This window comes from Lactuca sativa, chromosome 4, assembly GCF_002870075.4.
Source record: "Lactuca sativa cultivar Salinas chromosome 4, Lsat_Salinas_v11, whole genome shotgun sequence".
In the NCBI taxonomy this organism is placed as follows: Eukaryota; Viridiplantae; Streptophyta; class Magnoliopsida; order Asterales; family Asteraceae; genus Lactuca; species Lactuca sativa.
Genome location: NC_056626.2, coordinates 167,851,496 through 167,871,168, shown reverse-complemented (window position 1 = coordinate 167,871,168; position 19,673 = coordinate 167,851,496). Strand labels below are relative to the sequence as shown.

The following is a 19,673-nucleotide window of genomic DNA, read 5'->3' as shown; positions in this document are numbered from 1 at the left end:
AAGTTATCCACTTACATAAAATAAAAACTAACTTGTAATAATTGGATCTTTTATTTGACGATAATTTTTATCACATGTCATGTTGATTGTAAAAGTATATTCTCATAGCTAAAAGCACATTTCTATTACATTTACTTTGTCTTAACATAAAAAGGCATTATCATATCCTTTGAAAGATATCCCAAATAACACGTGAATGAATCATTGAAACTTTGATTTTTACATGTAGATCTATTTAAATTCTATCAAATATCATCTAAAACGGATGTGATTCATCCTCCTTAATAAATAAAGGTTTTTTGTCCCATGTCAATCTCTCATGAGTTTTGACACTTGTCATTTTGTGGTATTTTTGAATAAATATTTTTTCTATTTGTCATTTTCTCATTTTTTTTATCTTTCTTAATTAACATATCATATTTACACCTTAATTAATAATTGTCTTAATTAAAAATAACCAATAAATTATAATATTACAACTCATATAGTATTTAATATGTTTCATTTTAAATTCAAATTTTAAATTTAAATAAACTTTTGTTTAAACCTTCATTTTTTTTATCCAACCCGTATAATATACGGGTTTCACAACTAGTTTATATAAAATATATGCTTCACTCTTGTCTAATACTTCTTGTCCAATAGCTAATATGAATGAATCAATTTTTTAAATGGAAGAATCAAAATTAGTCAAATTATTCGGACCTAAATTCATTCAGGTCAAATTACTGTAAAATTTGCCATAAATAAACACAAAAGAAAAAAAAAATCAGATTATAGGTTTATAGGAACACGAAGCCCATCATAACTGAGTTGTACATCTAAACCTTCGGTTTCTCTCAACTTCAAGAGCCTTTCATTGACTTCTTCATGATCCATCAAATGCATCATACCTTCATCAATCACATAAGGGTAGAATAGTCATTCACTGTCATTCAATTGGTCCAAGAAAGAAATAACGTTTGTTCATACCTGTAAAGAGGGTTCTTTTTGGCTGGATTTTTCGAACTTCTTCCAAAGCCTAAGGGTTTAAAAAATGCATGAGCATCAACACAATAAAAAAATATTAATGAAAATATTCTTCGATAGCATAAAAAAAACACAACCTATTATAGGCCAATAACCAAAGTCCGGAAAAACTCATATATTCATTTTGTCCCTATAAAAACTCTCTCTGGTTATTGGCCTTTAATAAGTTGTGATTTCTTGAAATTTAACCTGTGGAAGTCCAAAATGTGTTGAAGAAGATCGATCTGGCCTCAATGCATCCTGAAAAGTGAAAACACATGGACATAATATATATATATTATTAGAAATCAAAATTTTAAAAGTGAGATTTGATGTTTTATGTATGTGAATGATTACCATTATAAGTATTTCACAATCTTTTAAAAGGGGGTAAGTCGCATCGGGTATTGCACTGACATCACTGTCACAAATGAAATATTGCATCAGTCACAATCACAGTCACAGTCACAAACTATTTACCTCAAATGTTATATATAAAATTTTGTATATATATAGTATATGTTATAGAGAAATAATTTAAGATTATTACCTAATGTAACAAATGTTGCCAAAGCGGAAACCTAAAGAACGATAATTACTACCATGCCACACTGGAAGAGGAGTGAACTGATAGCACAATACACAAATTGTGAAACGAGATAAAATATTTTTGAATAAATACGAATTTAACCCTTTAAAAAAATATATCAAAAACACAAATTCTAACCTTAATGTCATGTACAGTGAAAGGGTTTTCATCTATAATATCAAATTGCAACTCAGAGACAGCAGCTCCTGGTATGATCACGCTTTTGTCTAATAAATAGTAATGTGTTTTTTTCATCACCTGAAATCAATTTAAAAAATCTACAAATTCAGTTAGCGATATCATAACATAAAATTAAAAAAAAATTGGTTCGCTGAAATTTAAACATTTTTGAACCTCAAAATCACGCTTGGCTACATAAATTGGAATATATGGCTGGACATTGTTTGTCCAGTCACGAAGATCGTCTAAACCTAAAGAAAAAAAATAATAAATGAATAATTGAGTAATTGTTACTATTATGATTGAAATGAAATGGGAAATTAAAGACTAGAGACCTCCAATTGCATCAGCATGAGAATGAGTAATAATAACAGCATCTAGTGATCTTATTCTGACAAAATAAACACAGGGTTTGTTATTTTTGTGGTAGAAATATATAAGAGAAAATGAGAAAAATAAATCTTACCCATAAGTAGGGAACCATCGAAGAGCACTTTGGTAGAAAAATCTGTGAGATGAAAAATAAAAATTATTATTTGATTCTCCCAGTGATTGATACTTCCAATGATTTTGATTATTTAGGGTCTAAATAATCACATTTGAAGAAACATGAAATAAAACTGATTATTCAAATAATTATATAAAATTACTATCGATCCCTAACTTTTAGAACCTAGTTAACTGATATCTGATTTTGATTCATTATGAATCAGACCAAAAACAATCAAGTTAAATGTGTGTTTATGCAACAAAGTTTTGCCAATTTTCCAATCTATACAACAAACTGATCTTTTATACAAAATATGCAACTACATTTCATTTTAGGACCAAAGATTCGATATTTTACCTATAACTTGATTGAAATTTTTTTTTCTTTTTTCAAATTATCTGAAAAGAGCATATAGATGAAATCAGTGATGAAAGCATGTTTTACATACTTGCCAGCATCTATAAGAATGTTAGATATGCCAGAGGGTTTAGGATAACGAATAAGGAGGCTTGTATTGAGTCTCTTATTCTTATTTCCACGTACTACAGCTTTTGAGCAAACCTGAAAAAAGCCATTGAGATATGCACATTGGAAAGAAAAGCTACAAAAACACATCTACAAGCTTCAAATATTTGCTTGTTGTTACAAAATGAGTTGACTCAGTTTGATGGTTACCGGGCATTTCTTTAAGGGGTGAGTAAGGCAGCTCACTCGTGGGACTCCTTCACTGGTTCCTGTCCCCATGAATATGATTTCTGGTTGCTCAAGAGTTATCTTCTCTCCTTTCTGTACACCTGCAATAATTTGAATAGTTTTAGGTCCTACTACTCAAAACAAAACCCTAGCGTAGGTTTTAGAGAGATGAATTACAAGATGAAACTGGAAAACAAGTTCAAATGATATTAAAATTGAAGTTCTAAAGCATCCCATCCATGATTCTTTTCGAATTTATGGCATCTCAATTCCATCGTCATCCGCTATATATAGATATAATAACATTTCACACATATATACACGTAAACATTATATTGGTAGAAATCATTTCAAGTTTTTAATCTAACCAATGGTGAAAAGCGAGAAATCAAACACATGTAACCAATTCGGGGATCACTACAAGTAAATGGAAATCAACGGAAACGAAAGCTTATCAATATCTTACTTGAATTCGACTGCAGGGAAGCATCTGAATAAATGCGATTAGATTGAAGACGAGAGCGAGAGCTCCCATAGCTGTAAACTGGAATTGAGGAACGTTTAGTGTTTGAGGAAGATAGATGTCGGGTCAAACGAGCGAAACGGGTCAGAGAAGAAGGAGAAGGACGAACTGCTCCTTGCATTAAGATCATTGGGACCCGAAAACGCTCTTGTTCTGTAGATCGTAGAACCCTTTGCCCAAGAAAAACCTTCGGTTATTACTAAAAGGTCAAAGATATTTTCTGTTTATGCAAATTTTCAGTTTCACCCCTGAGCTTATGTAAAAGCTCCAAATCCAAGCCTTATTATGGATACTACTAGTGTTGAAACTTGAAACAGAGATGGATGATTTGAATTTTGAACACGTTAAAATCCTATAAAGAAAGATTTCCTTAGAAATTGCATTGGATGTTGGTGTAGTAAACATTATTTTAAAAACTGTTACTAAAATAATTTTATCTAATAATTTTCCATTTCATCAATTTAAAGGGTATTTGTTTCACCTCTTAATGGTTCCATTAAAAAGTTGGCTTTGAATCAAGCAGATTCACAGAGCGTTTGATTGGGTTTTTATCCGCCTCTAAATGGGACGTGATTATAGATGAATAAGCAAACAATTTGTTTTTCTACAAGTATCAATACTGAGTACTGAACTATTTATTGTCATTCACAATATACTATTTTACACAAAATACCATTAAAATAAAAGTATTTTATAAACACAAAGTTACCTTTTGATAGTAATTTTTTTTAGAACCAATAACGTTTTGTAAAAAAGAAAATAACCCATCACCCACACAAATCATAATCATCCCAACAACATAAATTAAGCAACTAGATATACAAATTTATTAGACTTCAAACATAATTTCAAATAAGTTCACAACCACATGAAATCAACCAGTTTAAACTTTAATGTTATCCATACAAACATGGTTAAAATCATCACCACTCTAGTAACGATACTTGGTGGAGTAATCTTTAGGAGCAATCACCAAACCGCGTCCCTTCCTAGCCCCACGATACACAGTTTCAACAATGTCTATGAACTCTTGCTTGTCTTTCATGGCCCAATTGATCTTATTGTTGTTACCAGTTCCAAGATCAATCATAATATGCTTGTTCCTGAAGAAGAACATCACAGTAGATGGATCGTATAGCTCATACATTGTATTGAAGTCAGGTACCTCAGTGATGTCCACCAAGTAGATCACAGCAAAGTTCTTTATTGTCTCTGCAACTGAAGCAAGCACTTCATCCATCTACAGATCCCACAACAAGATGATTCAGTATTATATACAGATTGAGTAAATATTAACCTAAGTGACAAATATCCCCAATTTCAAAATTTGGAACTTGGGATATTGAAATTTATATGTAACCAGTTAAAATTTCGATTGAATTGAATCGTAATCCGATGGAATGATAGGAAGATGTAATAAACAGAGAAAACAGTATTTGAATTAGCGATAGAGATAGGTGAAACTAGGGTTTTACCTGCATACAAGTTTCGTCCCAATCATGGCCGAACCGAATAACCACGAGACGTTCTTCCTCGGCGAGGATCGCCTGATCGACGGCCCAGCCGGAATGCAAGTGCGGTAGCAAGTACGACATCTCTGTCTCCCTCTTTCTTTTTCTCTCGAGAAGCGACGGCGAGTATCAAAGAAGGCCGATGTATATAGAAGCTCACACGCGGTCTTTATTATTCCGTTGAGATAAGTTATAAAATAGTCCTTCAACTATATATATTTATAGTTGATATCACTAACTTTTAAACTTTTCGTTGGTTTTGCTAAATGAAAAGTTATTAAATGTTTTATTTTTTTATTATTATTTTTAACGGCAAATTTAATTTAATCTTCAACTAATTTTGAATTCCACGTATGTCTCAAACAAGATTTGAACCATCAACCTCAAGAATAAAGGCAACACTTAGGGTGTGTTTGGCCCGGAGCTTTTAAAAACATTTGAGAGCTTCTAGCTTTTAACTTTTGACAAAACGCTATAGTTTAAACAAAAAGTTTCGTTTGGCAGTACGAACGTTTAACTTTTAGTTTAAACAAAACGCTACAAATCTAAAAGTTAATTCATGTAGCGTTTAACAAAACGCTACTGAGTTTTTGAAATCAATTTTCATAATTACCTTTAAAAATATATTTATATATTTATTTATTTTTAATCAATTGTCCTTTTATGTAATTTTATATATTTCAAAAGCTACCAGCTACTTTTACCAAACACTCATTAAACAATTAAAAGTTACAGCTACCCGCTACACGCTACCAGCTACCCGCTTTCAGCTAACAACTATTTTTGCCAAACACGCCTTTAATATCATTGGGCTACAAGCTCTTTAGTATTAAATATTATATTTACTAGAGAATAACAACAAAGAATCTCATTAAAATGGGATAGGGAGAGATATTGGATAGAGTTTAAAAACCATGCATCTATAAGGGTCAGAGCGACTATGTTATATAGATGACATCCGACATGTGTCAAACGATAACTTGTAAGGAGGCAAACAAAAGGAAAGTAAGTCAAATTTAGTTTCACCAACCAACCTTAATGTGATGGATGACATCTACCTCTATACTTTCCCTTATGGATCACAGAACTCAAACACTTGAAGCTCTCCTTTATATGGGTGACAATTTGGTCGGATTCAGGTTGGCGGGTTGGTTGGTCAAAATACATCAACCCAACCCAACCCACATAACTTGTTTAATTATACAAGTTTGCGGTTAGGTTTCACCAACAGTGGTGGTTTAGGGATAAAGTGATGAGCGGTGGTGGGCCGGTGGAGCACTATGTGTACCAGTAGCTTGCGGCTTTGTGTTAGTGGGTAGGTGGTTTGTGATGACGAAGGAAGGCGGTACTGGTGGGTGGGAGGAGGTAAGGTAGTAAGGTAAGGGCGAGGAGTAGTATGCGGCCTTTTGAGTAACAATGAGTCAAGGATTGGGTTTGATTTAGTACGGCAAACCGCATTCGTAAGTCATAATTCATAAATAAATATTAATCTTTTTTTTAAATATAATATATATTGACGGGTTGACACATGAACTCAAACACATAACACAACCAACCTATGAAATAAGCAGGTTGACGGGTCTAAAATCTCAACCCAAACCTGTTTATATTTGTATTAGGTTACAAGTCGAGAATTATAATCCCTACAGTCCTTTCGCATCACTATTTAAATTACACCAAGGATACTCCATTTTAACAGTGTTGATCCGCGGTGTTTTCTCTTCTAATGCTGACTCAGCGAGTCCGGATACCCGACTCGTCGAGTCCCTTCATTAAACAGGTCACCAAGTCGCGATCCTACTCGACGAGTTGAGGCATCAACTCACCGAGTCTCTTCATATCCCATAATAAAATACTCAAATTTCCATGCCTGGATATCCGGATGTTACAATTCTCCTCCACTTGAATTAGATTTCGCCCTTGAAATCACTCTTTAACCACTTATAGATTGAAATTATCAACCCGAAAGGCACTACTGAAATGATCTTCATACTACACCGATATCTTTCTCTATGGACACACGAAACCACATAAAACTTCCAAAACCCAAAATTTAAACCAACTTTTTCATCGCTAAGATACTCTTTCCCAATACCCAAAAACTCTAGTGGCTTGGCCCGCCGCCCAACCGCCTACTCGAGCGATCACCATGATATTCGCTCCTCGAATATCAACCATGTTTACTCACTGGCTCTCTGATTCTCATAAGACCACATCCAACAACCGGCTATCGCTCCTCCAAACCGATCATGCTAAATCATACGAATTACGCCCCACGACTAAAAGGGTTCACACTCCACCGTGGCACATCTACTAGACTGCTATCAGAAACCATCCGAACAAAGAATCCCCAACACTCTGCCCTTAGACACAAAAGCATAACCATGCTCGCTCAGAAGTGTCCTCAAACATCGCATTCATAAACCTCAGCTCCAAATTCCATATCTCTTTTAACATCACACGAGGTCTGACCTCAACCCAATAGTTGAACCTCCATGGTTACCCATAACATGATCCAAAATGTCTCACTAAGTTCCTTCTAGCATCAACTATCTCGGCCCAGTGACACACAAGTCACAAATTCCTCTTTACCCCAAACGGATACTTTACTCTCAACTGGATTCGTCTCATGTACCCCATGGTATTTCCTGTGCTCTCGAACTGACCCTGCTCAGGTCTAAGATATTGGTGACAACAATAACCCCCCTCTTAACACGGAATCCATCTCTAAATCCGAATCTCAACCCGCCTACCTGACGCATCACCAGAGCCAAACTCAACTTGAGAGTTTGGTCTTCCCCAAAGTTAGAACTACTCATCCCAATGAAACACTCACCTCATAACTCATGACTCGCAACCTGCACGCAAACCACCACTCAATTCGGAATATAGCGATTTCCGACAAGACGGAGACCCCAGTCTCTCCCCTGGTACAACCACTAGGCTCCAAAAACTCAACACTAGGGCTACTCAAGCCTAAAACTCTTCTGCATCATACTCTGATTGGAGATCACTTCATCATCACCCTCTCTTATCGTCTAGTGAGTACTATTGCTCCCTGCAGCATCATGATGACCTCTCGATGATTAGTGAATACTACGGCTCCTCGTAGTATCAGAACTCCCTCCCTTTGACTTATGAGTACTACGGCTCCCCGTAGCATCACAACACCCTCTGACTAGTGAATACTACGGCTCCCCGTAGTATCACAACTCCCTCTCTCTGACTTGTGAGTACTACGGCTCCCCGTAGCATCACAACACCCTATGACTAGTGAATACTACGACTCCCCGTAGTATCACAAATCCCTCTCTCTTCATCCCATAATCTCATTCTCACTACAACACCACACTATGTCCACTAACTCATGCTCCGCAGACTATTATAGATAGCTACACACACTTGACCCAAATATGCATCACAGACTCTGATGGCGACCGCCATAACAAAATACCTTCCCCTGCTGAGATCCATATTCTTAAATAATCCCTCTTGATGGCAATACCCGAAGGGCTCCCACTGGAACCGTAGATACTCAATTCACCACTTGCCGCCTCAAATTCACGACTCTCATATAATTTGGAATTCAGGACATCATACTCGGACACCCCGGAACACCATCGCAAAACATCGCAATGTCCTGCTTTAACCACCAATCCCATACTTACGACATCATACACGGATACCTCCATGCATTCCCTCAGGATATCATAACTATCCTTCATTTCACACAACGCGCAACATCGTAGTATCCCAACTCTCAATCAAAACACTGATGAATCGACAATGACTCGAAACATGATGACAACCATCCGAAACTCCCTCCTTTATTGCTCAAAACACATGCAAGAATACACTGACCGACCCTGAGGTTGGTCGCCCAATCAACTTCTTTCCTTCCCATACTGCATATAATAGCCCATACTCTGAACTAGAAATTCGCAACCACCGGTCTAACCTCGCAAGCCGACCACCTCGATTTCACCATTTTAACCTTGAAGGATTTCTAATCAGCACAAGGTCCCCGACCAACAGCCACTTGCCGTGGAGACACTCATCCTTTCTCAAACACGTACCACATGCACTATCTCGCTCTGCACCTCTCCTTGACCACCAATAACTCTAGTCTCAGGAATTCGCACCGCAGGCCTCTCTATCCAGTTCTCTAATCGCTCTTGAACAATTCTCAGATCTTCTCAAAAGTACTCGGTTCTCCCCCACTTAGGGTTTGATGCATCACCAATTGGTTCGCCAACAATCTAACCCACAGACTGTTTTTACCAATAACATCACACCTACTCTTGGAAGGTGATACGCAATGCTCGATGATCTCCCGGATGGAGCTCAAGTAATTCCAAATTCTACGAATCTCCGATGAAATCCTCAAAAACTTCTCATCATGACTACCTCTAGTCATTCAGAATCTCGTACCATCCCACTACCGGACATCTCAACTGTCCATTCGTAACCCTGACTCTCAGTCTGAAAATAACAAACTACATATTCCTCATCCTCGACTCTTCAACCAACGTTCCATCACGTGGGTTGTAATAAGAGTGGATTCCTCGTTACCACACACGATACTCATCATAGACAATAAGAGCCACCGCCCCAATATCCTCTCCTTGATCGTCTGTCGCTGCAGCTAATACATGCCCTACTATGCTCAGATAGGGTGTATCCTTGTCCTTAACCATCTCAGTCTCCGCTGACAACCTGCTCAGGCTCTAACACTACCTCTCGGCAGACATACTGCCCAAATACTCTAATGAAGGATTGTAACCAAAGCCACCCCACAGGGCTCACCCCCATCCTTGGAAACCAAAAATCTCAATACCTCTCCTGTTTCCCACAGGAACAGAAATAACACTACTCAGGTCATAGAAAAGGACATCTCCATCATCGACTGAGTGCTCAACTCATGCCACGATCCTCCATAACTGCCATCTCTACTCATCCTTGAGTCTTGCGACTACATATGACACCTTACCAAGAATACTTTGAAATGCTCTCGACCTCCCTCTCAAGGGATGCCTCTTCGGACTCAATCATGGCCCTCAGGCCTAAAACCCTATTGCGTCCAATCTCCACCTAATCAATCATGACCGGAGAACCGGAGAACCACGAGCATCATTTGCTACGAACCATGGTACTCAGCCCATGGCGTCACTTCTCAATCCGCTATGATGCATGGTATCCGAACCATGACATCACTCCTCAATCTGCTACGGTGTATGGTACTCGAACCATAACATCACTCCTCAATCTGCTACGATGTATGGTACTCGAACCATAACATCACTCCTCAATCTGCTACGATGTATGGTACTCGAACCATAACATCACTCCTGAATCTGCTACGAAGTATGGTACTTGAACCATAACATCACTCCTCAATCTGCTACGATGTATGGTACTCGAACCATAACATCACTCCTCAATCTGCTACTTAGAACCTTCAGAATACTCCCTGTATCGAGTATGGGTCCTCTGCTTTCGGTAGTACGGGCCCATACTACCTGCCACATCTACCCATATGTGACATCCCCATTTTCACGGCCAGAAAAGACCGATTTTTTTATGCTTTATAAAAATTAGAGTTCTTCTTTTAAAAAATGTTGCGGAATTTGTTCCCAGAAAAACACGATAAATACGTTATTAAAACATTTTCGAAGAAACGTATTTTATTCATTTTAAAACGTTTGGGATGTCATCGTTAATACAGAAACATAAGCATAAACAGAACTTACATTTATTTACACTAGTGATCTACATCTCTTTAAATCTCTCAGTGTAATGTGACTTCATATCAACACTTGTGATATAAATAAACTAAGTGGGTCAGGTTAGGAAACCTGGTGAGTACATAGGGTTTTCAACTCATAATAATATAATTATTATGTTCAAACAATCAAACAATCAACCCAATTACCCATCCCCATTATCTTCTTTATTCTTAGATCTACCCTAAGAATCAACCATTCCTCGTTCATACATTCCTAAGGATCATCCTAAGGAATCGGCACGAAGTCCATCGTCACCGGGGTTTAGGCACTAAGTCTGCATAGTCGCCAGGGTTTTGGCACCAAGTCTGCATGATCACCAGGGTCTAGGTATCAAGTCTGCATGATCACCAAGGTTTAGAGTACACCGAGTGAACACATCGTTCACAACACCTACAGGTTGCGAGCCTGCTAGAGTTCCACTGGACTATCTAGAATAGTTTGTGGTTGTCATCCATACTCTGTTGAATGACGGGGACATCGTTTGGGAAAAAGGCTTCTCACATCGTACACCTCTCACCCATACTCATAGTCTATATCACCTCTCAACTCATCGTCCAACTCATATTTTATCCATTATATCTACCCATGTTTTATCCCAACATTTTCGTAGATATAAAATACATATATAGTTTAAATCATTTAAAACATATATAAAATCTTTCACCGAGCATAGACAGCAAGTAAACAGACAATATGCACACATAGCACGTAGTAAATACTTCATAACTATGTGTAGTTGAAGGGGACAATGCACTCATTTGAAAGGTGGTGACTCAGTACTCGGACAGCGCTTCGCTGCTCTCAAAACAATTTCCTTCGATAAAACCTAGTATCAATACCACTAGGGTTTAGTCTAACGATAACCGCGACAAATTAATAGTCTGACTATTATTATTATTATTATATAAGCGTTAATAACACTCAATATAACTCATAATAATAGCCCAAATAATTATTTTAAGGACCTAATAACATTCCTATAATTATTTGAATGCTATATTAAAAATTGCGTAAGCGTAGCATACTTACAGCGAATTTTATCGAAAACCGGAACTTAATTGGAGCAGCGTTTCGAAACCGAAAGGCTCTTTTTCTCGGGACTCCGGGAGCCTCGGGGCTTCCCTCGGGAGCTAGGGGTTTATCTAGGGTTTAGGGGACTCAAAAGGGGTTAGAGAGAGAAAGTAGTTTAGAGAGAGAAGTGAAAATGTGTGAAAAATCCGGAAGAATTCGCATGGAATATATAGGGACCGAAGTTCGTATTTACACTGGGCGTACCGAGGGTACGCTGGGCGTACTCCTCGGATAAGACCACCAGCTCGGACCCAGCTGTCTTGCACCCATCGGATGGATCATATCGGACCTACGCGGGGCGTAACCTCTTCGGACGCGGGGCGTACTGCGAGGGTGGCGTGTCACAATCCGAAGCGAAGCCTTGGTCAACAAGCGACGTCCCAGATGCAGCCACGTCATCCATCTCGCATCAGATTTCGCAATTTGCACACTCAACTTTAAAAATTCGTAACTTTCGCATACGAGCTTCGTTTTCGACGTTCTTTATATCCACGCAAAGGCGGGAACGTACTCTACAACTTTCGTTTAGACTTCGTCGGCTAATTTTGACTCGATTTTTAATTTTATATTATTAACAGGCCGGGACAGGATTGGTCCGTCAAATCCTCATAACTTCTTCATCCGACGTCCATTTTCACCCATCTTTTTCTCGTTACGCTACTTTTAACGAGATCTTCGATTCTCGTTTAGGTCGTGTCGGCTAAAAATCGCTCGATCTAATATTCGAATTTCGGGTTGTACACTGCTAGTCCGAAACTTCGAAAAATCATAACTTTTTCATACGAAGTCAGATTTGAGCGTTCTTTTTATCGATGTTCTTAGTTTAACATATTCTACGACTTTCGTTTAGATCGCTAAGGCTAAATCTCGCTCTATCGTAAATTCGCTATTTACGCTTCCCGGTGCCGTGACGGTTCCGTCGCGAAACTTCAACGGGTCATAACTTCTTCGTTATAACTCGGATTTCGGCGTTCTTTATATGTACGGAAACCTTGTGACATATACTACAACTTGGTTCAAATTATTTATTCTAAATAATATTTTGTTGAAAAGTCGTTTTCGACCCCTATCGTCTCTAAATTGACTTGCCCGGATCTACGGGCGTTACACCATACTTTCCACACGGACCATCCCAGAGCTCCTAAGTAGCAGCTCAACCTTCTCGTTCACCAATCCCGTCACGCGTGCTCGCTCCTCAGCGAAATGCTCTACGCTACCAGCGTACTCATCTGACTAAGGCTACTCCCTAGGCTCTTCCTAGGTTCTCACACTTCTCCGCCATCAGCTGCTGAAGAACTCCTGATGATGTCAGCCGTCTACCTCCTGAATATCGTCATACTCACTTAGTAGCTAACTCCCATCGTCGAGAGTTCCACAAAGCACAAAGCAAGCAGCATTCAGGCATCGAAGCATCTCCTTCAGCACGTAAAACCTCCCTAGGTTATTATCCACTCGCTATCCTCATACTCGAAGGATATCACTAAACTCTAACATCTTCGCCCCACATGGCCTCTGGCTACCCTCTCGACAGACTCCTCATATGCTCATATAGATACCTCTTCTAGATTACTCCTCTACTCAAATCCCCTAAAGGATTCCTGCTGAATACTCTCACTCATCTCATACTCAAAAGCACATCACATACAACAACAACTCATAGGCTAAGGCATCACAAATCAGGCCACTCTAGTCCTAAGATATGAAATACCTATCCTGTCTCTAGCATGCACAATATCTCATAAAATGTATCATAAATATCTCATAACAAAAGTAAGGGTATTTTGGGAAATCACCGTTTGGGCTCTGGCTGATTATACACACTGCTCTTTCTCGCTTTCTCTTTGAACTCTTATTCGCTTTAGAAAAAATCATTTCTCTGAAAAATTTTCTCAATTCCTCAGTTTGAGTCCAGATTTACCCGAAGGTGCGTCCGAATCTCGCAAACCAAGGCTCTAATACCAACTTGTAACACCATAATTTTTTTAAGACTAAAATTTTCATTTAAATTCGCTTAATTCTTAAAACACTTTTCATAAACATCTCATGTTGTTTAAATTACAAAACATAACTCCAAAATCAAATAAATAATAATCCAGGATCCTCTAAAACATAACTCTTCCTCTAGTGTGTACAATCGAGTCGGTGTCGTCCCGTGATCCTGAGAAAACCTGAAACACATAACACATAACACAGTAAGCACGAAGCTTAGTGAGTTCCCCAAAATACCACATATAACACATATTAGCCACTCGAGGCTATAACTCGGTGGGCCCTCTGGCCCTAACTCTGTGGACCCTCTGGTCCTAACTCTGTGGACCTTCCAGTCCTAACTCTGTAAACTCAGGAACATGCACAACATAAATCACATAGAAATAATGCAGTGCAACCCATAACATACATAGCATACAAGATACTTTGTCACATAACTCTGGTTACCTACTCAAGGTAAAGTATAGTGAGAAGACTCACCTCGGATGTCTCTGGTAATCTCGCACGCGTATACACTGATCTAGCCTCTGCCTAAACACATAAACAATTATCCCAATCAATAACGAATCTCCAGGCTAGACTAATCCCTTCCATGTCCTCTAAGAAGGCTAAAAGACCATTTTTACCCTTCAAATGGTCCACATGACCAATTGTTGACCAAACCCTAAAAGTCAACTCAAGTCAATGGTCAACTCTGGCCAGACTCGGCGAGTCCATGCGTTTCTTCTGACTCTTCCACAGCCTCACTCGACTCATCAAGTGAACCTTCCACTCGACGGATTTCCATTGGATTCGTATCGCGAGGCAACCCGACTCGACTCGTCGAGTCACCCCATGGACTCGGCGAGTTGCTCCCATGTCAACACTCATTTGACCTTCTGAGGTTAGATCTGTTCCTCTAATCCATAGATCTGGCTTCCCTACGACCAATAACCACGTAAAGGTCGAGGCTTGACATACATGCAAAGCTCACAAGGCTTTCCTTAGAGAAATGGTTCCAAGAATGACATCAAAGTCTCATTCTCTCAATGAACCAACATAAAGCATACAAAATAAGACCCTATGGACCTCTATGGGTCCAGATCTGGGATCTCTCACACAAAGGGACCCTATACTCATCACTACAAGCCATAGGAAGGTGTAAAAACCCTAAAATCACCAATCTCACCCAAAACAGAAAAGGGAATTCGATTTGATACCTCTACAATGAAGATACGAGCTCAGGAACTCTGAATCAACAACTCCCTTGACCTCCCTTTGCTGGAAATGACTTCTCCCTTGCAAAAATCACACCAAGAATGCTTAAAATGGCTTTATCTCTCTCACTCTTCGCTCCAGCTCTCTAGGGTACCTCTCTCTGGACTGGTAGCCGCACAAGAGGGCTATAAGGTCCTTTAAATAGGTCTTAAACCCGGACAATTAGGGTTTTCCTTAACAGCACTGACTCGGCGAGTCCATATACCCGACTCGTCGAGTCCCTTCATTAAACAGGTCACCAAGTCGCGATCCTACTCGACGAGTTGAGGCATCAACTCGCCAAGTCTCTTCATATCCCATAATAAAATACTCAAATTTTCATGTCTGGATATCCGGATGTTACACGACCAAACTAGTTATGAAATCATATCACAGTATATTTGAAAATAATCATTTACTTTAGATGATTATATATATATATATATATATATATATATATATATATATATATATATATATATATATATATATATATATATATATATGAAGCATAGGAATAGTAAACTGGACATTTTTTTGGCAGAAATGGTCCCTAAACTTTGCTCCTCATTCTTTACCCATTTTGACATTTTTGGTCCTTGCAATCAATATTTTTACACTTTTTAGAAATCTTTTAATATTTAAAGTTTGACCACAAAACTTTAATGGTTTGACAACTTTGATCCCTTTTCTAAAAATTTGCTAATTCCTACCCCTTTAATTATTTAACTAGTTTGACATTTTTGGTACTTGCAATTAATATTTTTACACTTTTTAGAAACCTTTTAATATTTAAAGTTTGACCACAAAACTTTAACGGTTTGACAACTTTGATCCCTTTTCTAAAAATTTGCTAATTTCTACCCCTTTAATTCTTTAACCGAAGCTTCTGATCCTTGCAGTCAAAACTTTTACATTTTTTCGTATTGAAAAAAACAGTCAAGGGCAAACTCCGGGCTTTTCACCCTTGCACTTTCTACGTCTGTCATATTTATCGATTCGAAAACAATATTGAAAGTTTCTGACCCCGCTTGGGATAACCTTTCTAGTTTTCATTATAACAATGAAATTCAAACTGATTTTTATTTGATTTCTTTGTAAAATAATAATTTGATTTAGCTATCATTGAAAAATAATATTAATTAATGCTACATTTGAAGAAGTATATTCAGTTCGATAGAAAACAAAATAGACTTGGATTCTATTACTTTGACAATTCTTTTAGTTTTAACTTTTAAATGTACATTGGTTTACAAGTTTGAATATATACAAATTTAAAAATGAACTTTTTTATTACCCTCACTGATTTTCTTCTTCTAAGAAGATTTATCAAAAAAAAACAAAACAAAACAAACAAACAAACAAAAACTAGGCATATTTACCTAACGTTTCTCCATCAAATTTTACAACCAAAAAGAAAAACATAAATTAGGACAACAAAATCTTAAATTCCAAAAATCAATCACGTACATAGAGATTTGGAATCAACCGAGGACAAAATAGCAAGTTTTTTCAATACATTATAAAACGCTACACTAGTATTCAATTCATAGAGGGTAAAAGACGCACCAATTTGGTAACAAATAACAAATGCCATGACAATAGACATAACATAATAACATACAAAACTAGACCATAAATATATTTTAGCAAATAAAATTCTCATCATACACAACCGAACTTGACAAAAAAATGATCCAAGACACCAACACCACAAGCAGCCAACCAGAAAAATCTACTGTTGCTTGCATTCAGGAGGTCTCTCACCCTGTTCACCACCAGCATGCACAATGCCACCCTTCTGCAAACACCCCTCAATATTAATTTAACAATCACAAAAACAAATCAATAAAATATTAAACCAAACCATGTTAATTAGATCACCTTCGTTCCAGAAGACTGCAAGATTACATGAAAGAAAATAGAGAATAGTTCATTAGTATGTTGGCGTAAAATCCATATTGAATATTGTTATAAGAAAATTCTAAAAAAATTAAAAATGAAAATTTTACCTTCTTTTTGCTTTTGGCCTTAGGCTCGTCTTCTTCATCCTCGTCATCATCCTCATCATCTTCTTCGTCCTCTTCATCATCCTCGTCATCAATTTCATCCTCGTCGTCATCCTCGTCATCATCATCTTCAATACCTTCAAACTCGTCTTCTTGTACAGCTTCACCCGTAAACCAAGAGACCGCATGAGGGATAATTTTGTCACGAATGGTTGATCTGAAAAAGTAAACATGGTATGAGGAGGGGCATTCATGTCATTTTAAATAAATAGACACATTGCCAAAGCAAGTCGACTACAACTGCACAAACTTTTTAGGGTTAATTTAAACAAGGGTATTTACATCTTTTGCACATCAAAGGCAAGTAAATAAAAACTCACCCAATGTCATAGTCTTGTTCCATTTGATTCTGAAGTTCTTCAGCCTGGAAACATTACACATCAAAGAATTAACCCATTTATGGCATTATACTTGCAAAAAAAATACTTTGTATTTAAATGAAACTTGCTAGAATTAGGTATTTTTGTAATAGGATGAAATGAAAGTAGAATACTATAATAAACAAATCAATGAGAGTAAGTTATCATTTCTTGCATTTAAACTTAAAAAAAAAAAACACTAAATATTTATAAAACTTTACCATCTCTTCATCAATTTCATCTTCATCCTCAGGGACTTGTGGAGGGTTAAAAAAGTTGAAAAAACTTTCACAATTTTCTGTCTTGGTTATTGGTTTGGCATTCTTTGAACCCTTTTTTGGCTTTTTCTTCAAGATCTTTTGTGTTAAACATTTCCCAGGTAACCATTCAATTTCAGTCCTGCAAAAAAAAACATAAATTGAACTCAAAGAGGAAAAGATAATGAAAAAGTGTACAATGAGATGATGTAAAAAGATTTACCCTATTGCCTTCTCTAAAATAGGTTCATCATCATCAATCATATGATAAATTTTGGTCAAAACAGAGTTCTTGAAAAATGGATTGGTGTCAAAGAAGAACTCGAGCTTAAAACCCTTGGGATCATCAATGCGACACCATTTAATATCCTTAATATATTTAAGAGCTTCTTCATCTCGTTCAGAAATCTGAGGTAAAAAACAGTAACTCCAACAATAAGCAACAATTTTTCTTACAACTAATGAAAAAAAACATATGTAATTAACAGAACATATACCTCTTCAGCCAATATTTCATTGGTCTTCATTGCATTTAACCAAAAATTCGGCACACCCTTTTCTGCAAAATAGAATTTGGCACAAACTTGTCATTTAAGTGTAGTTTCTTTTTGACCTTTTTAGATTAATTAGAAATAGACTTAATCTAGTGAGCTATATGTGCATGTTTCTTGTTTATTTAGTAAGAAAAGAACTTAAAGTGCAATGTCTTTCTCTTTTTACAAACTTGGCCTCATTCACTTTTCCTTCCTTTTTCTAAAGTGATTGTTTTTTTCTTAAATACTTTTAAAACTTTAGTTGACATAAACAAGAAAAAAAAAGATACCTTCTTTAGCTTTATCATCTGCCACGTCCATTGCAGCTTCATCGTTAACTCCATCAACTTCAACAACACCATTTACTATATCGTATCTCTGCAGTTTCAGATCAAGGTTAAGCATTAACACATTTATTGTACAAATAAAAACATATCAACATGATTAAAAGGATAAACTCATTCAAGACCTTTGAATATAATGGTGCGTATAGTTTCTGATATTTTGCTTCAAGAGCAGCTCTTTCTTCAAAAAACTTAGCCTCAAGCTCGTCATGTTCACTCTGCACATCAAGAATATGAAAATAGTATTTAGCATTGCACTAAACGAATACAACTTTACCAAATAGGCAGACTCTATAATCAAATAGAAATTAGTATCATGGTGAGAAGAAAATCAATAGACATCCACACATGCCATAATCAAAAACACCAGATAAACTACACATAATCATACTGCAGTTATAAGATATATAACTTCAACAAAACGAATTGTACCTGGATTTCTCTTAAAACCTCGACTCTCTTCCTAACTGTCGGACTCAAACTCTCGAGAATATCCGAGTGTTGCCCTGCAAGGTTTTGAAGCTTATCCTGCAAACAAACCATCAAACAAACAACAAAATCAGAACAAATAACACAAAACAACCCTGAATAAGATTTTGCATAACAATTAGAAAATACAAATTAGGAAGAAAAAAAAAACCTTTAAGGCGTTTACAAGCCCAGCACGATCCTCCGCACTAAGAGCTGCAAGAAAGATTGACCGAATCAAACCAACAAAGTTCAAACTAATTTGGGATAAACAACGATTGACGATTTTAGGATAAGAGATGAAGACGGTACCTGCAGCGGCGGCCGGTAAGGAGGCGCCGAGATCGGACACATCAAACTGTTCTTTCTTGTTGTTTCCCATGATTGTGGCCGACGATTGTGTGGTTGAAACTGAAAACCCTAGAAAGTACACACGAAATTGAAGAGAAAGGGAGGGAAAGTGAAAGATAGGGATAGATGGAAAAGATAGATGGGAGATTGAAGAGAGGTTTGGGAGGCGAGTGGGCGGTTTGTTCTGCGTTTAGTAGTCTCGCATCGTGACCTAAT

The 19,673-nt window shown here is 37.2% G+C and overlaps 3 protein-coding genes across 4 annotated transcripts; all 3 read right to left on the bottom strand.

The window, feature by feature from the left end:
- Positions 1 to 646: 646 nt before the first annotated feature.
- Positions 647 to 3,673, bottom strand: LOC111889065 (putative hydrolase C777.06c). The gene is made up of 12 exons (XM_023885200.3): positions 3,427 to 3,673; positions 2,943 to 3,061; positions 2,716 to 2,828; positions 2,244 to 2,285; positions 2,113 to 2,168; positions 1,952 to 2,028; positions 1,736 to 1,855; positions 1,559 to 1,635; positions 1,366 to 1,429; positions 1,219 to 1,269; positions 973 to 1,021; positions 647 to 893 (listed from the first exon to the last, which is right to left on the bottom strand). The coding sequence occupies exons 1-12, from the start codon at positions 3,611 to 3,613 to the stop codon at positions 775 to 777; spliced, it is 1,074 nt and encodes a 357-aa protein (XP_023740968.1). The 5' UTR covers positions 3,614 to 3,673; the 3' UTR covers positions 647 to 774.
- A 614-nt stretch (positions 3,674 to 4,287) lies between these two features.
- LOC111889063 (thioredoxin-like protein YLS8) lies at positions 4,288 to 5,157 on the bottom strand. Its single transcript, XM_023885199.3, has 2 exons — positions 4,959 to 5,157; positions 4,288 to 4,723 (listed from the first exon to the last, which is right to left on the bottom strand). The coding sequence occupies exons 1-2, from the start codon at positions 5,076 to 5,078 to the stop codon at positions 4,415 to 4,417; spliced, it is 429 nt and encodes a 142-aa protein (XP_023740967.1). The 5' UTR covers positions 5,079 to 5,157; the 3' UTR covers positions 4,288 to 4,414.
- Positions 5,158 to 16,560: 11,403 nt separating this feature from the next.
- LOC111889050 (nucleosome assembly protein 1;4) lies at positions 16,561 to 19,673 on the bottom strand. 2 transcript variants are annotated; one of them, XM_023885184.3, is made up of 12 exons: positions 19,419 to 19,673; positions 19,279 to 19,322; positions 19,071 to 19,166; positions 18,764 to 18,856; positions 18,585 to 18,672; positions 18,259 to 18,320; positions 17,985 to 18,169; positions 17,726 to 17,903; positions 17,466 to 17,509; positions 17,089 to 17,302; positions 16,944 to 16,975; positions 16,561 to 16,877 (listed from the first exon to the last, which is right to left on the bottom strand). In XM_023885184.3, exons 1-11 carry the CDS (start codon positions 19,486 to 19,488, stop codon positions 16,952 to 16,954), a joined length of 1,098 nt encoding a protein of 365 aa, XP_023740952.1. In that variant the 5' UTR covers positions 19,489 to 19,673; the 3' UTR covers positions 16,561 to 16,877; positions 16,944 to 16,951. The 2 variants fall into 2 exon arrangements, with proteins under 2 accessions (XP_023740952.1, XP_023740951.1); XM_023885183.3 differs by having other exon boundaries at positions 16,961 to 16,975.